The sequence below is a fragment of the Choloepus didactylus genome, chromosome 2 (assembly GCF_015220235.1).
Source record: "Choloepus didactylus isolate mChoDid1 chromosome 2, mChoDid1.pri, whole genome shotgun sequence".
Lineage (NCBI taxonomy): Eukaryota > Metazoa > Chordata > Mammalia > Pilosa > Megalonychidae > Choloepus > Choloepus didactylus.
In genome coordinates, this window is record NC_051308.1 from 77,002,702 (window position 1) to 77,027,166 (window position 24,465).

The 24,465-nt window shown below is 39.9% G+C and overlaps 1 protein-coding gene across 1 annotated transcript in view; it reads right to left on the minus strand.

Annotated features, from left to right (window-relative positions):
- HMCN1 (hemicentin 1) overlaps positions 1-12,298 on the minus strand; it is a 511,472-nt gene extending 499,174 nt beyond the window's left edge. Inside the window, exon 1 of the mRNA XM_037825157.1 lies at positions 11,567-12,298. Within this exon, the coding sequence (XP_037681085.1) occupies positions 11,567-11,834 (268 nt within the window). The 5' untranslated portion in view covers positions 11,835-12,298. The remainder of the gene's footprint in view (positions 1-11,566) is intronic.
- Between the last annotated feature and the right edge of the window lie 12,167 nt (positions 12,299-24,465).

A 24,465-nucleotide genomic window follows, 5' to 3' on the forward strand; every position in this document is an offset into this window, starting at 1 on the left:
ACTCCCGGGGAGGAATGTAGACCTGGCATCGTGGGACGGAGAACATCTTCTTGACCAAAAGGGGGATGTGAAAGGAAATGAAATAAGCTTCAGTGGCAGAGAGATTCCAAAACGAGCCGAGAGGTCACTCTGGTGGGCACTCGTACGCACAATATAGACAACCCTTTTTAGGTTCTAAAGAATTGGGGTAGCTGGTGGTGGATACCTGAAACTATCAAACTACAACCCAGAACCCATGAATCTCAAAGACAGTTGTATAAAAATGTAGCTTATGAGGAGTGACAATGGGATTGGGAAAGCCATAAGGACCACACTCCCCTTTGTCTAGTTTATGGATGGAGGAGTAAAAAAATAGGGGAAGGAAACAAACAAACAAACAGACAAAGATACCCAGTGTTCTTTTTTACTTCAATTGCTCTTTTTCACTTTAATTATTATTCTTGTTATTTTTGTGTGTGTGCTAATGAAGGTGTCAGGGATTGATTTAGGTGATGTATGTACAACTATGTAATGGTACTGTGAACAATCGAATGTACGATTTGTTTTGTATGACTGCGTGGTATGTGAATATATCTCAATAAAATGAAGATAAAAAAATAAATAAATAAAACTTTATTAAATGCCATGCTTTAAGAGTAAAAGTCATAGATTTTTTAAAAATTCACATGCTTTCCAGGACTTAAGTAGCTGCCAGAACATATTAATGCCTCTCCCCAAAATCTCCCACAGAGAGACCCAGTTCCTATCCAAAAGTTATCAGAACTTAAAGTTCATGATATTCCCCAATCCAAACATTTGTATCAGAAATTGCTAGAACAAAATGTGTCTTTCTATTTAAAGATTTTAAAGATTTTTATTTGTTTTTTAATATTAATTGCTGAATGGTCCCTTTGCTATGGCTTCTTGGGCATATCGCACACATTTATCAAAACAAAATAGCTTGTGGAAAGCTATTCTTTTTCAGAAAATTTTGTATATTTTGTGAGCATGCATACAGTATAAGACTCAATTGCCTAGTGTGTAAAATAAAGATAATATCTGCTATTTAGAGTTTTGTGAAGTTTAAATGAAATAAAGCAAGTAATGTATCCAGTCCAGTGCCTGTTTCATAGTAGTGACTAAAAATTAAAACGGTAGCTGTAAATATTAGAAATAAAAATTATGCTCCTAAGCCTGGGTCAATAAGAGATGTGAAATTAGGTGTTTCCTCAGTAGTCTCCACCAGCCATTCTGCCCTCAGGCAGAGTTGCCAACAGTTGACTTCACCATGCTTCAGCTCTCCCAGAGCCTGAATCAGTATCATTTGTTCTTAAAAAATAAATGTTTTTTTATTATTTATTTATTATTATTATTTATTTATTTTTTAGTATTGTTTATGCCAGATCCTTAGTTAGAACCTTGCAAGCAGCATATCCCCACCCTCCTTTAACTCACCATCATCTGTGGTCACTTCCCAAAATGCAAATTATTCATCTTCTCTCTTACTTTCATCCTTTCTGTTTTCTCTCCCCTGATCTATTCTTTCATCACCCTATACACTCACAAATACTATGACCTACCAAATCATCATCTCATGACAACTCTCCATCTACCTCTCACATTAACTGAAACAGGGCTCTCCCTTGATGACATCACATCCCTTGGTAAGACCCAGAGTGGTCTACTTATTGTCTAACACCTCATGGACATTCAGTCCATTTATCCACCCCAGTCCATTATTCCTCAACCATCATGAGAAAATGCCTGCCATTTTGAGACGTATGACATCTGTAATGGTTAATGTCATGTATCATCTTTGGCCAGGTTACGGTGTCCAGTTGTTTGGTCAAACAAGCACTGACCTAATTGTTCCTGTGAGAATATTTCATAGGTGGGTTTAAATCATTAGTTAGTTGATTGCTTCCACACCTGATTACATCTACAATCAACAAAGGAGATTGCCTTCAGCAATGAGCAGAGTCTCCTCATCCAATCAGTTGGAGGCCTTAAAGCAAAATTTGAGGATTTCAGCAGTCAGAAAGAATCTTGATCCCTACTTCAGCCAGCCTGCTTCCCCTAGGGAATTCAACTTCACCTTCATTGAGTTTCCAACTTGATGCCTGCCCTACAGAATTCAGATTTCCCAATCCCAGAGTCATGTGAGCCAATTCCTATAATAAATCTCTTATTATTTACACACACACAAATATATACCCAGTTTCTGTTTCTCTTGAGAACCCTGACTAATACACCATTTATAACTCACTCTAGCCCTCTTTATCATTACCAACTGGCACCTGGTAACTTCTCAATAATTCTTATTAAATAAAAATTTGATGCCAGATTCACTGTCTTCCTTGCCTTTCGAAGCAGCTCTGTTATTGTCCGAACTACTTTAACATGCATATTCAACTCTGCAATCTCAAGTTCCTTGATCTTCTCAATCCTACAGTCTACATTCTGGTTTGAAAGCCTTCTCTACCCAAGCTAAATCCCATGATCAATCACTTTCTTAGTCCTATGCATGAAGATTTGACCCTATGATCTGCCATTTCAGTCTCTCTCTAATCAACATCCTCCTCTACTATATCCTATTTCTTTAGTCACACTTGTGCTGCAAAATCTGAGTCCTGGATCAAACCAGCAGTCAACCTCAGCAGTTACACCTAGGCTGCTGAGTGCTTTGGGAGAAAATCACACAGTTGGCAGTGTTCAGCATTACAAATTCATCTTCTGAACCACAACTCATCCTGGAAAGCCTTAAATGTGTCCATAGTCATCTTCTACCTCCAAAACTCCAACAACTTTCTAAAACCTTTTAGCCTTCTATATCCTCCCTCCTCTCATCAAATGATCGTTCTTTCTGTTTCTTAGAGAAAAGAGGCCATCAGGCAGGATGGCACCCAACATCCTGCATCTATGCCTACCCCTTTGTCGATGACCATGCCTATCTATGGCCCACTTCTCTCCCATCACAGTGGACCACAGGACTTCTCCTGCCTACCATCAGTCCCTCTACTTTGCATCCTTCTTGTTTCTGCAAACTCCTGGTTCCATAAATTCTCTATTCTCTCTTTGGCATTTTCAATTTCTTCTACTCTATCAACTGTTTCCCAACAGCACTTAAACAATCTCTCCTCTCTCCCATTTTACAAAAAAAAAAAAAAAAAAAAAAAATTCTCAATTCTAAATCCCGATAGTTAATGGTTATTAAGAATTTACTTTGTGCAATTGCTTATGCTAAGTTTTGGACATCTATTATTTCAATCAATCCTCACATCAACCTTATAAGATAGATAAAATTATTATCCCCAGTTTACAGAAACTGAAACACAGAGAAGTTAAAATCATACAGCAAGTAATCAGTGAAGCCAGGCTTCCAAACCAGCATCAGACTCCAGAGCCGGTGCTTTTAACCATTAAGCCCTGTTTCATGAAAGAAACATACTGTACTCACTAATTCCATTTTCTTACCTGTTATTTCAGCCTTCTGGCCGCACAGCTCCAATGAAATTATTCTTTTTAGCTCAAAACTGTGTAGCCTTTATTTGTGTAACTTTATTAATGGACAGAGTTGACCATTTCTCCTCCTTAAAACTAACAACTTTTTAGATTTCCAAACACCATTCATTCCTGTTTCTCTCCCTATTTACCTGGACTCTCCTTTCCAGAATCCTTTATTAACTTCTCTTCTCATGTCTATTTTTAAGTGCTTGTATTCTCCAGAGTTCTATTCTGTCTTCCTTCTTTTCTCAGTCAACACACTCCTTCGATGATCTCATTTATTCCAATGACTTTAGCTGCCATCTATATAAGTTTCAAGTGGACAGAACAACTACTTGGCACTAATCATACTAACACTGACAATTGGAAATGCTGAGGGGTGATACCTGGAGACAGACTGGCGACCCAACCCATTCCACACAGGGGGGGCATTTATTTGACAAATTCACCATAAGTCAAGGTCTGGCTCTCAGACTTGCAAACTCAGAAACTTGAACTTATAACTGTCAGAACAGTTTAAACAATGGAGACTAATGCATAAAACTGAGAATGCCAAAATATGAGTTGCCAATGAGGACTATTAACAGTCTGGTAAACCTGACGTAAGTGTCAGTCTGACAAAAGCATTCTCTCCCCATAGGGAAAGTACATGAGGTTAAATTCTCAGGAGGCTGTTTAGTGAGCATTCAGCAAGAACAAAGATAATTAATAATATGATCTAAATATGTAATGATATCATTACATATTTATAAGGATAAACAGTCCATCACTACAGTCAGAATATGCCTCACATGTGAACTGGTTATTCAAGCATAGGATGAACAAACATGCCGAACCCTAGACAGAACTTGGTTGTACACTGCCTAAATCTCATCTCTTTGACTCTCTTTTTCATTGCTGTTCACCCCCACATTTTTGGTTTAATACATAATATAACTGTAAAGACTGGCCTGTGAGTAGTTCTCTCTCTTAAAGTTAACTTTGCTTAATTTTTCTCTTCCATTGTATGCTGTCTTCAAACTTAAATTTACAGGAGGCAAACAAATTTTCCTTCTTTCCAAGTTTTTAGGACCAAATCCAGTCCATTGGATTTTCTTAATAACTTAGAAATCTATCCCCGTCTCTCTATGCCCAAGTCATCTCAATATTTCTTCCCTGAATTGCTGGGAAGTCCTCAGATTTCATCTTTCAGACCCCAGGACTGCCTTGCTACAATCCGTCAGAGAGATAGAGATAAAAAAAATGCAAAGCCAATCATGTCACTCATTGCTTATAATCCTTCAAAGCTCCCCACAGCTTTTAGGATGAAATCCAAATTCCTTAATGCTTTGATTAAACTGCTTTTTACTTAAGCACTTTCTTCAGGTTTCAGCCCAGGCCACACTTCTTCCAGAAAACCTTTTTGGACCATCATTCTCTTGAGTTCAGATCAGGAGCACTGCTCTAGGTTCACACAGCACCCAGCAGTTCTTTGCACTATAACATTTATCATAGTATATTATACTGTCACTTCTCTTGTCCTTCTCCCCATGGGCTATTAGCCTCTTGATAGCTATGCTTCACTGAATCAACAGCAGCTAGCACAGTCCCTGCCAAATATGAAGAAGTCAGTTATTGATTGATGAGTGAGTGAATGAATGATTGAATAAATGAATGGGTTTTCAGATTCTCTTACTGGTTTCCCAATTATCAGGCAGTAGCCTAGAGCTAAAGGGGACAGTATAGCAAAGAATATTGGTTCTCAAATATTGAGTGTATTAGAATGGTGCTACAATTGAACTGGTTTGAACTGTCTTTTGCCTGTGAGTTGGTTAATAACCCATTCATCCAAGTAGATTTTTTTTTCTATTTAATTTCTTGTCTTACTGTACACATGTTCTACTCTTTTCCTTGATAACTGGCTTCCCTTCAGCACCTACTCAATCTTGATAGACAAACAAATGTCATTCAGTAACAGCAATATCATACATTTGATAGTATTTTTAAAGGATTTTCAAATATGCTATTGTTCTTAACCATGATGACATCACTAAGATAGGGAAAGTTAATATCATTACACCTTACATTTGACATAAATCCAGTTTTTAATTCTTCCTGTTCTCCATAAACATGGGGATGGCTCATGGGGATTATCAAACAAGACAAAGCCAAGTAAGAGACTTGCGAGAACCACCTTTGTTTACACAGTACTTCTTGGAAATCAGTTTATTTGTTGTGACATTCCTTCACCATTCCAGTTAATGGAAGGTGGGCAGACTGCCTTACAGCATGCAGCTGAGACGTTCCAGACTGTATACAAAATCCTGACAAACATTCAATGACTTCCCAAAGTTCCTTCCATTTTATATTCAAGCATGGATGGGAAATATAATATCACCAAAGTGACTAATTAGAAAATTATATTGTTTATTATTCTTATTGTTGTGATTTAAAAAGTAAAATCATAAATCTTAAAGGCAAGATTAAAATCCCCAGAGAAATCATCTGCTCTTGTCTCCAGCACTCATTCATTAATTCTCAAAGCATTTCTTGAATGCTTAATGTGTGCCAAGCCTAAAAGGGAATGGAGCCATCTCTGCTCAAGGACATTAATATCTAGCCAGGGAGAAAGGTAAGCAAACTGGATTATAAAGACTGGAATGGTCATTGTTCGACCAGAGATTAACCATAAGCAAAGCCAAATTCTGATTTACAACAATAAATTAGAAGACTGTTCCTCTACTTACCCCACCCACAAAAAAAGAAAAATCTTCATTATTTAAGAGTCACAACATAAGAAATATCCCTGATATATTTAAAATAGTTGATTTACCAAAATTCAGTCTTTATACTTTGGAAGAATGTTTTTATTGTACAAAGTGAAACATCTCTACATATCTGGAAAAAACATCCAGTCACAAGGGATCCAAACTCTCAGGTTAAAATATTTATCATTATCCAATCAAAAATCTCTCACTCTTTAATTATAGCACATTTTCTCCAGTTAGATTTCTCTTAGACCTAAAAGACCAATCCTTCTTCTCATGAAAATCCTTCTTCCTGTAGAATGGGCTACAGGCAAAGGGAGACTAATAGCTCCTTGGCTCTTTTTTGTATAAATCTTGAAACTGAAAACATTTCTATTTGAACCTCAGTTCATCTAAACTTCTGCAGGTTTTCAAGGTCTGAATGTGCAATAATTTCCTTGTAAAATTCTATTTAATATGATTTCAGGTGATTTTGCTATTGCTCAGAAAAATATACTAAGGGGACCTTTTTATGAAAGAAGTCCTGGAGTGTTTTGCTAACACTGTGCAGGTCCTGTCAAACTGTACAGAGAAAGTCATTGAGGGCTCACAAGTTTCATTACAATGAAACTCTCAAACGCTGAGACATAAGTAATGCTGCTATTTCTCCAAATGATTCAAATCCTTGCTACTCTGGATCTCTTTGCAGTCACATAACTTTCACTGTATTATCACAATTAAAATCATGGACTTTGGTAATAACTTACCAATGCACTAACTTTTTGATGGAGAAATAGAGGTCTGTTAAGATTAACTGATTTGCTTAAACAACAGGTATCTTGTAATAGAATAAGGAAGAGAACACAAGTCTTCTGTTCTCAACTGGATGTTCTTTCTACTACATTACATTTGCATTTTATAAAATACTGGTTGAAACATTTATCAAAACTAGATTTTATTTTAGCTTCATGAACAAAGCAACTGTTTCAGCAGTTGGACACAGAAATATAATTACAAAGATTTCCTATTCCTCTTCACCCATTCTTTTTTGAATTTACCACAAACAGGCTTTTGCACCCACCACTTTCCACCACTTTACTGAAACTGTTCTTGTGGAGTCAAAAATGACTTCTACATTGCTAAATTGAACAGCCAATTCTCAAGCCTCCTTTCAATTGACTGATCAGTCCTTCTTCCTTGAAGCACTTTCTTCTCTTGGCCTCTAGGACAATTCACTCTCCTCCTACCTTCCAGACATCAGTTTCTCAGACTGCTTTGCTGGTTCATCACCATTTCTCTGATTTCTAAAAATTGGAATGCCCCAGGGCTCAGTTCTCAGATCTTTTCTATTCTCCATCTATAGTCTGTCCCTTCTAGTTTTACAGATTTAAATACTACCTCTACACATGCCTTTGGATGCCAAATTACATCTCTGACCAAGACCTCTCCCCTTGAACTCTAATCCCTTATATCCAACTGCCTTATTAACATCTCCATTTGGGTGTCAAAAGACATACCGAACTGAAATACATCCAAAAATAAAAGCCTCATCTCCTGATTCCCCCAATCTGCTTCTCCCCTATTCTTTTTTTCAGAAAATGGCCACTCCTTCCTTTTACTCACTCAAGCCAAATCCTCAGGATTTGTCTTGTCTTCTTTCTCTCACACCTCATATCCAGTCCATCAACAAATCCTTCCTTTTAGTTTCATCTTCAAAATACACAAATAAACCAATTATTTCTCAAATTTCCACAGCTACCAACTGACACAAGAACAAACATCATTTTTTTGAATTACTACATTAGTCCTCTAACTACTCTCTCTGTTTCTGCCCTTGCCCTGCTTTAAACTATTCCCAAATAACAGTCCGAATAATTGTGTGAATGCATAAGCCAGATCATGTCACTGCTCTGCTCAAAACCCTAAAAGGGCTTGCATCTCATTCAGAGGGAAAACCAAAGATATGGTAGTCCATAAGCCCTTTCGTGATCTGCCTGCCATCATCTCTCTGGCCTCACCTCCTAACTTCTCCCCAGTCATTCACTGTGCTCCAGCTACACTGGTCTTTTCACTATTCCTTGAACGTGTCATCATGTTCTTGCCATGAAGATTTTTTATTTATTGTTCCTCTGCCTACAATAGTCTTTCCCTGATAAGTCATTGTTTCCTCCCTCAACTCCTTCAGGTCTCTGCTCAAACACAGCTTTTCAACTGGGGGCTTCTCAATCACCATAGTGAAAATTTCAGAACCCTCAACCCACACCAAACTCCCTATGAACTTTCCCTGCTTTTTATTTTCTTCATAGCAACTATCATCATCAGATAGACTATATAATTTTAAATTATTTCCTTTATTGTCTGTCTCCCCCCAATAAAATGTAAGCTCCATGAGGCAGGAGCTTTTGTCTGTTTTATTCTCTCTTCATCACCCATGCCTAAAACAATGCCTGAAACACAATAGATGAGTGAATGGATGAATGAAAGTATAATGGCACAAGATATCCTGGAAGGAAAGTGGGGACATAGTTGTGAAAGACAAAGAAGAGAAATTTTCTTTTTAAAAAAGAAACTCATTAAAACACACAGCTTCATTCTCTATCCTTCTGTCTCTGGTACCTGCCTTACAGAGAATAGGGAAACACAAAGTAAAACATACTATTAACCTTCAACATAGTTTACTAATTCACTTTAATAGTCTGCAATATTATCTTGTGTGAATCTGAGACATTTTCTCTCTCTCTCGTTTCATATGTATAATCATGAGAAGTTTTTTATTCACTGGTCAGCTTGGAATAACAGAAAGGGCCTTGAATGGGGATTGGCTGTTTTATTGTGTGACATTAGAAAAGTCGATTTACCTTTTGGAATCTCAGTTTCCTCAACTATAAGATGAGAGAATTGGATTTAAACATCTCTAAGGTCACCTCTAACTGCAAACATTTTATGACTATATTTTTACATGCAGTTGCTTGTTATAGTCCCTAATGCATATTCTTATGTTTGGGTGGTACAACTGACATGGAAACAAGTAATGTGTGGGATTTCATATAATAACTATATTGAATACTTACAGCTTATCAAAGCCCTTTGACATCAACAATCACATTTAGCTGGATGAAATAGTGGATAAGATTTGGAGTACTGTCTAAGACTTTTGACAAAAACTTTTAGGCCTTTGCTTTGGGCCTCTGCATCAGGATTTGGGGCAAGGTGTGTGTCTGGAGGTGGGGATTAGGGTAAAAATTAAAGCACAAAGAAAGCATAGACATAGAGGAGGAAGGATATCTAACAAGTTGACAAGTTGATGAAATCATTCAGAGTTAATATGTAGGAAACACAGTGTTAGAAGACCAGCAACCAGCTGTAGTAGGAGAAAATGCTAGAGATTAGGGGTCATGGAAAGTCAAGCCAGCCTATTTTTCTCTTTCTTTTTTACATTATACTTAATTTTTATTTTTTAACTTTTTATTATAGTAACATATACACAACTCAAAAATTTCCATTTTAACCACTTTCAAGTGTACAATTTAGTGGTATTAATAACATTTATGATACTGTACTTCCATCACCAACATTCATTACCCAAACTTTTTCATCACAAGCTAGTTTAGTGATACTAACTACATATTGATACTAACTATTCTAAGATGAGTTTTCTACTTCCACAATGACATTTAATATATTAATTTTTGCTGTGCTTTGAACAATACTCAAAGTATATTTCATCTTTCTTGGAACACACTTTTGGGGAGGGCTTGATTATAGCTCCTTTTCTTACTTGGTCCATTTCCACTTATGACTTGAGGAAATTTTTGTGTTTTGTATGCATCAATATAATTTCACTAGAATTTTTTTTTTCTGGAGAAAAGCAATCTGTGATATAAATTAAAGAAAACAATGTTTACTTTATTTTTAAGTAAGTTTCAAATGTATCCATATAGAAGCAAGCCATTTCCCAAATAACAAAAGCCTTGAACTGCATCACAATTGGCATCTTGACATTTAATAAATCAAAACATCATAACACTTGAGTTATCTTACCAAGACCGTAAACTCAGTAAATGGTCACTCAGTTTTATTCAAATGTAAAGGACATTTCACATTTAATCAATATAGAAATTACTAATAATATGTATATCCCAAAATAATTGGATAGGTTATTATTTTCATCATTTTGAAGAACGTGAAAAATCCCAGAAAGTTCTATTTCCCTTTAAGTCTCTTCCAGTGCAATTTTTTGAAATAGCTGATATCCGCCACATTTAATAAATATCCATCAATAATTTGGACTCATACATGTTTGCCAAATGCACACGGAAAGAATTTGAGATTCTCAATATCATGCTCTCACAGTGAAGAGGTTGTGTCAAGGTCTTCTAGTGAAGAAAGAGAATTTCAAAGCAGGAAAAATGTGGGAGAACAGTAGGGGAGGACTTTTAAGAAACCACAGCTTTATTTCTTCAACTGTGCAGTGATGTGTGCTAATGAATCTCAGGTGGATGTTAGACAAAAGCCCCAGGGCTTCCCCTGCAAGCTGCCCTCTGTGATGACAATAAGAGCTCCTGTGAGCCTCACAGAGAGGTGCCACTTTAAAGAGAAACTGAAAAAAGTAAATAGGATCATATTACAGTAGAGCAGCTGAAACCCATGGCTTTGGGGCAAAAGTAAAGTAATTTTGCTTCAACTACCTTTAAAGCACACAGACATACCAAATTACATGCATTTCTACTAGATGAGGCATAGGCATAATGTTTATATCCATCCATGAACCTAACTAATGATGACCTGTTGCAAAAACAAGTAGATTCAGTGAAGAAATGAATAGCTTCTCTCTTTTATTTTCATCTCTTCAGTTCTACTAGTAGTTATACATACACGTTTCCTTGTGTCACACCCTCACACACACACACATACACACACTTTGTGTGAAAGTTTTATTCTCACAGTGTGCTCTCAACCTGGAAGTTAGCTCTTAAAGCATTGCTGCTGAATACCCATGTCCAAGTTTGCCTTCATAATTAAACATACTGTAACTCAAAATGAAAAAGTCAATTATTCAAATAATTTTGATGTTGTTGCTTGAGGCCCTTGGATTTGTTTTTTCTTAAGTCTTTATTTCTAGGGTTTGAGGACCACTACAGCAGCTGCCTAAACAAGCCACTACTCCGGGGCTGCGACTTGAGTAGGTATCAAGAGCCAACCCACAGGGCAGAGAGCAACTCTTTGTTACAGCTGTATTTAGCTACACATGAAAAAAAAATGTTTTTGAAACTTCCTGACACTAAAACAATTTCGCATCATAAGAAATAACATCATCATGAGAAATAACAAATACAAAGAATAAATATTTCCCTTACCTGGATCGTGGAAAGGCACCAAAGCAAAGTTGAAAAGCGGTCTCTTAGGTCTTTTCAAGGACGTCTCCAAAATTTTGGAAGCCCCTTCGATAACCTGAACTAAATCATCATACATGGAACCAGTCACATCGAACACAAAAGCCAAAGTGGAAGCCCCCTCGGGAATTTCCTCAGCCCTGATCTCCGACTCGGGGCTTGCATCTTGAGCTAGGGAAGAATAAAGAAGAGCAAACAGGAGTACTGTGTGGACAATTTCCCAGGAAATCATTTTTTTCTTTTTCCTGAGCGCCTAAGCACTGTGCTTAGCACTCAACAACAGGCAGAGGGTTTCCTCTCACAGTAACTCATTACACTCTTGAAATATCTTTTGAACCAGCAAAAAAGTTTGGAGCTGCGAAATCAGATGTGTACAAGCACCAAACCCCAATTCCTCCAGAGGCTGAGCAGAACAGAAATGCAGCAGCTTTTGTCTGGACGTCTCTTCTTCCTCTGTCTCTAGACTGCTATCTGCTCGCGGGCCCGGGGCAGCGTGTCACCAAGCGCAGGCAGAACGCCGGGTCCATGCCCCGGGGGCAGCTCTGAGCCCTGCAGCGCCGTGGCCCGATTCCCTCTGCCCTCCTGGCTGCCGCCGCCGCAGCTCTCCCCGCTGGGCCAGCGACTGAGTCTCGCAACTTTCCACTGTTGCAGCTCAGGAACGAGGAGGGGAATCCTGGCCCGGCCTCGCCTCCTGATTGGCCAGCTGCATTCCCATTCTTTGCTCTGGAGCCCCCCTCCCAGCCCTTAAGAGAGACTTCTCTCAACTGATGTTAAGGTCAATTCAGTACCAGGGAAGCACTTAACAGTGTCATCTCCACTCTATTCCGCACTGTTTCTAAACTACAAAACCCCAATGTAAACAGTGACTTTCAAGAATGTGTGACAAAGACCCAAACTGAAGGACACCACACCAAACTAACACAAAGGGAATTTTATTTTTTTCTGATGGGTATAAGGCTGCTTCAGACACCTCTTTCACAATTCTAGCCAGAAACCAAGAAGCTCCAGCCCAGCCTCATCCCCCACAGCACACAACTCAGCCCAGCCAAGAGGGGGAGCTGGAAAATTCTTTCAGTCGGGCTGTAGTCTCACTATCACTCTTTGATCTCCTTGGGGACTGTGGAGCTGTGAGAAGGGAGGGAGGGGAGAGCGAGATGGGCAAAGAGTCAAAGGAAAAGGAAAGGGGCTGTTGAGGGAAATGAAAGAGACAGCAGGAACTGGGGAGTCACTGATTGTAGTGAGGAAATATGGTAGAAGGGAAGGAAGCTAGGTCTGAATACAGGATGGAAGCCAGTAGAAAGGACAGTAACAGAGAGACACAAAGACAGACAGAGATGAAAGTGGAAAAAGGAAGAACCATTGAATTCATAGTAAAGGGAAAACTGGTTTTTCTATTTCATTATAAAGATTTACATTTGCTGAGCAGTTTGTATCCTCCCTGTAGCATGCTGAGACAAAATAATATCTCCCATTTCACATTTCCTCTCATAGAACAACAATGCCTCAAGTCTCAGCAAAAGAGCCATAAGAAAGGTATTCCCTTCTATGACATTTTCTTGTCAATAAGTGAGGAAACCTTGTCTTGGGAAACATTACAAAGTTTCCCTAAGTTGCAATTATTATATACATTATAGTATTAATAACACAGATAAGAAGGTGGGCAAAGAAAGTCAACCATAAGCCAAGGATTCTCTACTTTATTTTGATAAAAATATATTTTCTTTCTAAAGAAGTTTTCTGGATCTTGAAAAAGAGAGGCAAACATGTTTCTATCTGTGTTTGAAAGAGTATTAGACCACCCTTGTGACGTGAATGCAGGCTAAAGAAAAGCCAGCTTCCATGAGCCTTTTATAGTTTACAACTATCTTCTCTTTCAGACACAGTGGGACCTGAGTTTATGATACCTGTAAGCCATGACACTTAAAGAAACTAGACAGGCCATTTGGGTTGAATGGGAACATGAGAAGGGAGGGGGAAGGTACTTCCTTTCTGAGCAGTATTTAGAGAATGCTGTTTGGAGTAGCCTATTCCTTTGTTTATTTCAAAGGAATATTATTACAAGTCAGAGTTTTCACTGAGACCTGAGCTATTCCAGGTGCCAAAGCAGATTGCAGAGCTTAGAGATTATGAATTCTGAGCCAAATAACCTGGGTTCAAAGCCCAATTATAATACTTAAGAGCTGTATGACCTCCAGTAAGTTACCTAACTTCTTCCTGCCTATGTTTATTTATCTGTAAAATGGGAATCATGATAGTACTTACTTAATAAGGACTAAAAGATCTACCTTGGTAAAAGTTCTGTGTCCATTTGAAAAGAATGCTTTTGGGTGGAATGTTTCATAAATGTCAATTAAGTCAAGCTGTTTGATAGTGTTGTTCAAATTTTCTGTAGTCTTACTGATTTCCTCCTCCTTGTTCTATCAGTTATTAAAAGAGAGGTATTGAAATCCCTGACTATAATTGTGTGTTTGTCTATTTCTCCTTGCAGCTATATCAGTTTTTGCTTTTACATTTTGAAACTGTTATTAGATGCAAAAATATTTAGGATTTGGACCTTTTGACTAATACCATTATTATTATGAAATTACCTTTATTGTCCCTGGTAATATTCTTTGCTCTGAAATATACTATTAACACTCCAGGTTTTGTTTTCTTTTGGATTAGTGTTACATTTTTCCATCTTTCCTCTTTTAACCTATGTGTGCCTTTATATTTGAAGTGCGTTGCTCATAGTCACCATAAGAGTTGGATCTTGCATTTTAATCCAATCTGATGATCTTTGCCTTTTAATTGGTGTGTTTAAACCATTTACATTCAGTGTGATTATCTATATGGCTGGGTCTTTTTCTATTTGTCCCATCTGTTCTTTGCTCCCTTTTTCCTCTTTTTTCTACCTTCATTTGCATTAATTGAACATATTTATGATTATATTAATCTCCATTGTTAACTTACTAACTATATTCTGTTTTGTTTTGTTTTTCAGTGGTTACTTTAAGGTTGTAAACCCTAAACTTATCTCAGTCTACCTTCAAAAGATTTTTTTACCACTTCATGTAGTATAAGAACCTTAGAATAGTGGGCATTTCAATTTCTCCCCTCCCAACCTTTTTTCTGTCATTGTCTTCTATTTTATTTTACATGTATTATGTTTTAACCCACACACTACATTGGTATTATTTTGGTAAATTATCTTTTAAAGAGATTTATATAATAAGAAAGGAATTGATACATTTAACCATTTAGTTACCATTTCCAGTGCTGTTCATTCCTTTGTGTAGTTCCAGATTTCCATCTCATGTAATTTTTCTTCTCCCTGAAAGACTTGCTTTAACTTTTCCTGTAGTTAAACCAGAACCACCAGGTCTGCTGGTGAAAAATTCTTTCAACTTTCGTATGTTTTAAAGAAGTCTTTATTTTATCTTCTTTTTTGAATGACATTTTTGCCTGGCATAGACTTCTAGGTTGGCAGAGTGTTTTCTTTCAGTACATTAAAGATGTTACTCCACTGTCTTCTTGCTTGCATTGTTTCCAAAGAGAAATCCCTATCAACTTTATATTTGTTCCTCTGTATATACCATGTCTTTTCTCCTCTGGAGGTTTTAAGAGTTTTCTCTCTATTGCTGTTTTTGAGCAATTTGATTACGATACGACTTGGTTTCTCATTGCTCACATCTCTTGTTTCTTGGGGTTGCTAAGCTTTTGGGATCTATGGGTCTTTAGCTTTCATCAAATTTGGAATGTTTTTTGACCGTTATTTCTTTAAAGTTTTTCTGTATCCTACTGTGTTTACTTTGGAGTCCCCAAGTACACATATATATGAGGCCACTTCAAGTTGTTCCACAGCTAACTGATGCTCTGTTAAATTTTTTAAATTATTCTTTCATTTTATCATTTTGTTTCATTTCTAGTAGTTTCCATTGCTATTCTTCAAGTTCACCTATCTTTTCTCTCCAATATCTAAACTGTTATTGATCCTATCCAATGTATTTTTTCTTTTCAGACATAATAGTTTTCATATCTAGAAGTTTAATTTGGAGCTTTTTAATCAATGTCTCTTTTTAGGTTTATAAATTTATGGACTATGGAATATATATAACAACTGCTTTAATCTCCTGTCTGCTAATTCTAACATCTGTGTTAGCTCTGAGTCAGTTTCAGTTGACCAATTTTTCTCCTCATTATAGATTGTATTTCTTATTTCCTTTTATGCCTTTGAGTTGATGTCAAGCATTGTGAATTTTACCTTGCTGTGTGCTGGATATTTTTGTATTCCCATACATATTCTTGATTTTTATTCTGGGACGAAGTTAAGCTATTTGAAAAAAGTTTGACCCTTTGGGGACTTGCTTTTAAAATTTGTTGTGTGAGCAAAAACCAGTGCTTACTCTGTCTACTTTACCCAATTTTCTGTGAGTCATGAGGTTTTCCAGTCTGTATGGTGGAGATGGGTACTATTTTCAGCCCTGTGTGATAACTAAGCACTGTTAGCCTTAATCCTTTCTGGTGATTCTTTCCTAGGTCTTGAGTAATTTCCTTACATGTGTGTTTGACCAGTATGCTGATCAAATGCTGAATACTCAAGGAGGACCACTTCAGATCGCTGCAGTTCTCTTTACATATAGCTTGCTCTAGTACTCTCTCCTGCACACTGTATTAGTTAGGGTTCTCCTTGGAAACAGAATCAATGAGAGATGTCTCTTATTATCAAATTGTAAAAGTGACTCACGCAACTGCGGGAGTGCATGAGTCCAAATTCTGCAGAGCCGTCAACAAGCTGTCAACTCCAAGGAAGACATCCGACGAACTCCTCGGGAAACGAACCGAAAACTTTGACGAACTCCTCAGGAAACGAACCGACAACTTTGACGAACTCCTCAGGAAACGAACTGGCAACTTCGACGAGCTCCCCAGGAAAAGCTTCACTGAGCAGCTGAAGAAGAAGTGAAGGTTTCTCTAACCATCCAGCTTATAAGCCTCCAACTGATCACCCGGACCAAATCCAGCCAATTGCATTCTGTCACTGTGGAAGCACGCCCCTTGATGAGTCATCAGTCAGCTGCAGTCAATTGACTGATGATCCGACAAACCAGCCCGTTGGTTTATTAACCAGCCTCAAATAGCCTCACAGCAATCGTCAGGCCAGTGCCCGCTTGACCAGAAAGCTAGGCCACCTAGCCACGTTGACACATGAACCCAACCATCACAGTCCACCCCTTGTCAACTTGGCAGTTGTACACATCACCTAAAACCATATCTTCAAAATGAACATTACAGCTTATGCCATATGATAAGGGGATAAGACAGAGAAGAAAGCAAAAATATTTTCTTCACAGACAAATACAAACATAATCATAACAAAACGAGGAGGAAATATGCATATCATCATAGTCCTCGTTTCTGTAACTGGTCACGTGGCCGTAGTTCATATTTATCACGACCTTCTTCCACTACTCATTCCATGTTCCCTTTACCCTCAGCAAGCACTTCAGCTGGCCGTGGTTCTTTGCCTGGTGGGGTGACCCAAACCTTCATTCCTGAAGTTTCTTGGCCATTGGTAGTCCTGCCTGGATTGGGTTGTTGCAGTTTTCCATTGACTTTAATCACAGGGCATGGTAGTACTAAGAGACGCCCCAGGGGATCTCCTGTATGCCAGGAAAACTCTTCTTTACTTCCATTGTGTAGTTGCAGTGCTATTTCCAGTTGATAGTCAGGATCAATCATCCCAGCCAGTACAGTAATCCCCTTACTTGCCTGTTGATTCAGAGGCATAAGAAGCCCAAAGTGGCCAGGTGGCAGCCTTAACTTCCAGTTCAATGGGATTATTGTTGTGTTTCCTGGTGGAAGCACTCCTCCTTTTGGAACCAAGACCTGTAGACCAGCAGAGCTTAAACTTGCAGGGACAGGAAGCAAAAATTTTCCTAGTGGATCACTAGGAGTGATAGATAGTGAGTGGTGCTACTCCTGTTTCCACCCCTTGATTCCTGGACCCATGAATCCTGGCTATGGGAGAAACAGCACCATAGAGTGGACGCTGATTCAGAGCATACACAGCCTCCTGGAGAACACTGCCCCAGCCCTGCAAGGTATTGCCACCTAATTGGCGCCGTAATTGAGTCTTCAATAGGCCATTCCACTGTTCTATCAACCCAGCTGCTTCTGGATGATGGGGAACATGGTAAGACCACAGAATTCCATGAGCATGTGCCCATCCCCTCACTTCATTTGCTGTGAAGTGGGTTCCTTGGTCCGAAGCAATGCTGTGTGGAATACCATGACGGTGGATGAGGCATTCTGTAAGTCCACATATTGTAGTTTTGCCAGAAGCATGTAGTGCAGGGAAGGCAAACCCATATCCGGAGTATGTGTCTATTCCAGTAAGAACAAATCGCTGCCCTTTCCATGATGGAAGTGGTCCGATGTAATCAACCTGCCACCAGGTAGCAGGCTGATCACCCCAAGGAATGGTGCCATATCGGGGACTGAGTGTGGGTCTCTGCTGCTGGCAAATTGGACACTCAGCAGTGGCTGTGGCCAGGTCAGCCTTGGTGAGTGGAAGTCCATGCTGCTGAGCCCATGCATAACCTCCATCCCTACCACCATGACCACTTTGTTCATGAGCCCATTGGGCAATGACAGGAGTTGCTGGGGAAAGAGGCTGATTGGTATCCACCAAATGGGTCATTTTATCCACTTGGTTATTAAAACCTTCTTCTGCTGAAGTCACCCTCTGGTGAGCATTCACATGGGACACAAATATCTTCATGTTGTTTGCCCACTCAGAAAGGTCTATCCACATACCCCTTCCCCAGACTTCTTTGTCACCAATCTTCCAATCATGTTCCTTCCAAGTCCCTGACCATCCAGCCAAACCATTAGCAACAGCCCAGGAATCAGTATACAGACGCACCTCTGGCCAGTTCTCCTTCCAAGCAAAGTGAACAACCAGGTGCACTGCTCGAAGTTCTGCCCACTGGGAGGATTTCCCCTCACCACTGTCCTTCAAGGATATCCCAGAAAGGGGCTGCAGTGCTGCAGCTGTCCACTTTCGGGTGGTGCCTGCATATCGTGCAGAACCATCTGTAAACCAGGCCCGAGTCTTCTCTTCCTCAGTCAACTGACTGTAAGGAACTCCCCAAGATGCCATAGCTGTGGGCTGGGAAAGAGAAGGTAAGGTGGAAGGAGTGGGGGCCATGGGCATTTGGGCCACTTCCTCATGTAACTTACTTGTACCTTCAGGACCTGCTCGAGCTCTATCTCGTATATACCATTTCCATTTTATGATGGAGTGCTGCTGTGCACGCCCAGCTTTATGGCTTGGTGGGTCAGACAACACCCAGCTCATGATAGGTAACTCAGGTCTCATGGTAACTTGGTGGCCCATGGTTAAGCGTTCTGTCTCTACTAAGGCCCAGTAGCAGGCCAACAGCTGTTTCTCAAATGGAGAGTAGTTATCTGCAGAGGACGGTAAAGCTTTACTCCAAAATCCTAAGGGCCTGAGTTGTGATTCTCCTATAGGAGCCTGCCAAAGGCTCCAAACAGCATCTCTATTTGCCACTGACACTTCCAGCACCATTGGGTCAGCTGGATCTTATGGTCCAAGCGGCAGAGCAGCTTGCACAGCAGCCTGGACCTGTTGCAGAGCCTCATCTTGCTCCGGTCCCCACTCAAAACTAGAAGCTTTTCTAGTCACTCGGTAAATGGGCCGGAGTAGCACACCTAAATGAGGAATATGTTGTCTCCAAAACCCAAAGAGGCCAACTAAGCATTGTGCCTCTTTTTTGGTTGTAGGAGGGGCCAGATGCAACAACTTATCCTTCACCTTAGAAGGAATATCTCAACAGGCCCCACACCACTGGACACCTAGAAATTTTACTGAGGTGGAAGTTCCTTGTATTTTTGTTGGATTTATCTCCCATCCTCTGCCACGCAAATACCTTACCAACAAATCTAGAATAGTTGCTACTTCTTTCTCACTAGGTCCAATCAACATGATATCATCAATATAACGGACCAGTGTGATGTCTTGTGGGAGGGAGAAATGATCAAGATCCCTGCGGACAATATTATGACATAGGGCTGGAGAGTTGATATAACCCTGAGGTAGCACAGTGAATGTAAACTGCTGGCCTTGCCAGCTAAATGCAAACTGTTTCTGGTGGTTCTTGCTGACAGCAATTGAGAAAAAAGCATTTGCCAGATCAATAGCTGCATACCAGGTAACGGGGGATGTGTTGATTTGCTCAAGCAATGATACCACATCTGGGACAGCAGCTGCAATTGGAGTCACCACCTGGTTAAGCTTACAATAATCCACAGTCATCCTCCAAGACCCATCTGTTTTCTGCACAGGCCAAATAGGAGAGTTGAATGGGGATGTGGTGGGAATCACCACCCCTGCATCCTTCAGGTCCTTAAGAGTGGCATTAATCTCTGCAATCCCTCCAGGAATCCGGTATTGCTTCTGGTTCGCTACTTTGCTAGGCAGGGGCAGCTCTAGTGGCTTCCACTTGGCCTTTCCCACCATAATAGCCCTCACTCCAGGAGTCAAGGAACCAATGTGGGGATTCTGCCAGTTGCTGAGTATGTCTATTCCAATTATACATTCCGGCACTGGGGAAATAACCACAGAATGGGTCCGGGGACCCACTGGACCCACTGTGAGACGGACCTGGGCTAAAACTCCATCAATCATCTGACCTCCATAAGCCCCAACTCTGACTGGTGGACCAGAGTGACGTTTTGGGTCTCCGGGAATTAATGTCACTTCGGACCCAGTGTCTAATAATCCACAAAATATCTGATCATTTCCTTTTCCCCAATGCACAGTCACCCTGGTAAAAGGCCGTAGGTCCCCCTGGGGAAGGCTGGGAGGAAGATTAACAGTATAAATTTTTGGCAGTGTGACAGGGTCCTTCTCCAAGGGTACTCGGCCTTCCCTTCATTCAAGAGGCTCTGGATCTGTAAACTGTCTCAAGTCTGGGAATTGATTAAGGGGCCGTGACTCTCTGTTTTTGTAATTCAAGGGAGATTTTTGTTCACGTGGCCTAGAATTCTTCTGCTTATATAGTTCAAACAAGAATTTAGTCGATTGCCCATCTATTTTACTACTTGGTACTCCATGATCCACTAGCCAACCCCATAAGTCTCTGGGAGTCATATTATTTTGATTGCTGCTTTGAGCCTGTTTTCCATTATGGTAGCCCTGTCCACCTTGTCTGTGGCGATTAACTGCAGCCACTTGGCTTCTGCTGACTCGGGACCCGATTATCCCCATTGTGTTTAAGGATTCCAGTTCAGTGACAGCAGTTCCTACAGTAATATCTGACCTACAGAGAAGGGCGACTACAGAGCTCTTCAGGGATGATGGAGCTAGTTTCACAAATTTATTCCTTACAGTCCTGGTAAAAGGTGTGTCCTCTGGACATTCCAGGGCTGTGTGAGCAGGTTTTCCATGATAAATCCACTCTAACATTCCAATCTCTCTAAGCCTTTGAGTCCCCTCCTCCACATTATACCAGGGCAGTTCTGGCATTTCAACTTCTGGTAATGCCGGCCACCTTTTGATCCATGTTTCAGCCAGCCACCCAAACAAACTGTTAACACCCTTTCTAACCCCTCGAGCTACAACATTGAATACAGAATCTCTGCTTAGTGGGCCCATATCAGTAAATTCAGCCTGATCCAACCTTATATTCCTTCCACCATTATCCCACACTCTCAATATCCATTCCCACACATATTCCCCTGGTTTCTGTCTGTATAAGTTGGAAAACTCATACAGTTCTTTTGGAGTATAGCATACTTCCTCATGGGTCACACTTTGTACCTCACCCTTTGGGGCTTGTTGGGACTTGAGCCTAGTTATAGGTCTTGAAGCAAAAACTGGTGGTGGGGGTGGGTCATGAAAAGAGTTAGAATTATCTCTCAAGCCATTCACCTCAGGACACTCTGCTGCATTTTCATCTCTTAAAACAGGATTAATCTCTCCAGACAGAGGAGTGAGGGCTGCTTCCTCAGGGGAGGTGATTACAAGATTAGCAGGCATTGAAGGGTCAATCTCCTTAGGTGGGAGTTGTGTGGCAGGCTCCTTAGGGCAGACTGGAGGCAGAGAAGCTGTTTCCCCAGGACAGCCCTCTACAGGTAAATCTAACAATGACCCAGCAGAATCCAGGGTTCCAGTGTCCTCACTGTCATTATTATCAATCCATATGTCCCCATCCCAAGTTTCCGGGTCCCATTCTTTTCCAATCAATGCCTTTACTTTAATAGCAGACACCCTGAGAGGTTGAGATTTTAGTTTACGCTGTAAATGTGCTACTCGCACAATAAGAGACTGAGTCTGATTTTCAGAAACCTCCAGTCTGAGGGCACAGGAAATAAGATTTTCTTTCAGGGCACAGATGGAACCCTTTACATCTGTCATACGGCATTCAAGTTTTGAATTTGAAGCCTTTAGCTCATCCCTTTCTCTTACAACTGTATCCAAAGTTTATAAGAGCAGCCAGCCAACATCATTATACCTCTTAATACTGCAAAACTCCGTGAAAGTGTCGAAAACGCTGTCACCCAGAGCCTCGCTTCGTACTAGAGCACAATTAGGAGAATCAAATGGTGCTATTTTGCGTATTTCCTTTGCCAACTCCTGCCATGGACTCTTAGTACCCTCTTGATTATTGGAAATAGAGTCATTAGTGCCTCTGAATCTAATCAGAGTAGAAAACAAATTGTAAAAGCTCATTTTAAGATTCCGTTTCTCAAGAACCACTCTTGGTACCAAGTTGTATTAGTTAGGGTTCTCCTTGGAAACAGGATCAATGAGAGATGTCTCTTATTATCAAATTGTAAAAGTGACTCACGCAACTGCGGGAGTGCACGAGTCCAAATTCTGCAGAGCCGTCAACAAGCTGTCAACTCCAAGGAAGACATCCAACGAACTCCTCGGGAAACGAACCGAAAACTTTGACGAACTCCTCAGGAAACGAACCAGCAACTTTGATGAACTCCTCAGGAAACGAACTGGCAACTTCGACGAGCTCCCCAGGAAAAGTTTCACTGAGCAGCTGAAGAAGAAGTGAAGGTTTCTCTAACCGCCCGGCTTATAAGCCTCCAACTGATCACCCAGACCAAATCCAGCCAATTGCATTCTCTCACTGTGGAAGCACACCCCTTGATGAGTCATCAGTCAGCTGCAGTCAATTGACTGATGATCCGACAAACCAGCCTCAAATAGCCTCACAGCAATCGTCAGGCCAGTGCCCGCTTGACCAGACAGCTAGGCCACCTAGCCAAGTTGACACATGAACCCAACCATCACACACACTCTGGCTAATTTGGTCTCCCTGTACTTTCAGATTTATCTCCTCAACTCAGACAGTCTGCCAGACTCCCGTGGGGTTCCTCCTCCATACACCATAACCTGGTAACTCTCTGAAAGTAGGACTCACCTCATTTGTTGCCCATCTCTTTGGCATTGTTGTCCATCTTTGTCTTACCATTAAATGAAATGCTGGTAACATATTTAGCAATAGCAATGCAGTAAGCACTCAATAAAAAGTGAGCATTAACCCATCAAATTTATTTGGAAGGGTAAGCGGCCCCAAATAGCCAAAACCATCTTGAAAAAGAACAAAGTTGAAGGACTCACACTTCCTGACTTTAAAACTTATAACAAAGCTACAGTGGTCCAAACAGCATGGTACTGGCATAAGGGTAGATATATAAACCAATAGAATTGAATTGATAGTTCAGAAATAGACCCTCACATCTATGGCCAACTGATTTTTGACAAAGGAGCCAAGTCCACTCAATTGGAAAAGAATGGTCTCTTCAACAAATGGTGCTGGGAAAACTCTTTATCCATATGCAAAATAATGAAGGGGGACCCTTATCTCATACCGTATGCAAGAATTAACTCAAAATGGATCAAAGACCTAAATATAAGAACCAGGACTATAAAACTCCTAGAAGAAAACATAGGGAAGCTTAAGTTAGGCAATGGTCACTTAGATATTTTACCCAAAACATAAGCAACAAAAGAAAAAATAGATAAATGGGATCTCATTGAAATAAAAAACTTTTGTGTCTCAAAGGACTTTACACAATGGGAGAAAATGTTGGGAAACCGTATATCCAATAAGGGTTTAATATCCAGAAAATATAAACAAATCCTACACCTCAATAATAAAAAGACAAACAACCCATTTTAAAAACAGGCAAAAGACATGAATAGTTATTTCTCCAAAGAGGATACACAAATGGCCAAAAAGCCCATGAAAAGATGCTCAACATCATTACTTATTAGGGAAATGCAAATCAAAATCACAAGATACCAGTTTACACACACTGGAATGCCTACTATTTAAAAAATGGAAAATCTCAAGTGTTGAAGAGGATATGGAGAAATAGGAACACTCATTCATTGTTGGTGGGAATGTAAAATTGTGCAGCTGCTGTGCAAGACTGTTTGATGATTCCTCAGAAAGTTAAGTATAGAATTATCATATGACCCAGCAATCCCACTTCTGGGTATGTACCCAAAAGATTTGAAAGCAGGGACTCAAACAGATATATACATACCAATGTCCATGGTGGCATTCTTTATTCACAATTGCCAAAATGTAGAAGCAACCCAAATGTCCATTAACTGATGAATGGATAGATAAAATGTGGTATATACATACAATGGAATTTTATTCAGCCATAAAAAGGAATGAAATTCTGATACATGTGACAACATGGATGAACCTAGAAGATATCATTTTGAGTGAAACAAAAAAAGAACAAATATTGTATGATCTCACTGATATGAAATAATTAGAGTAAGCAAACTCATAGGGTCAGAATCTGGAATACAGGTTTTCAGG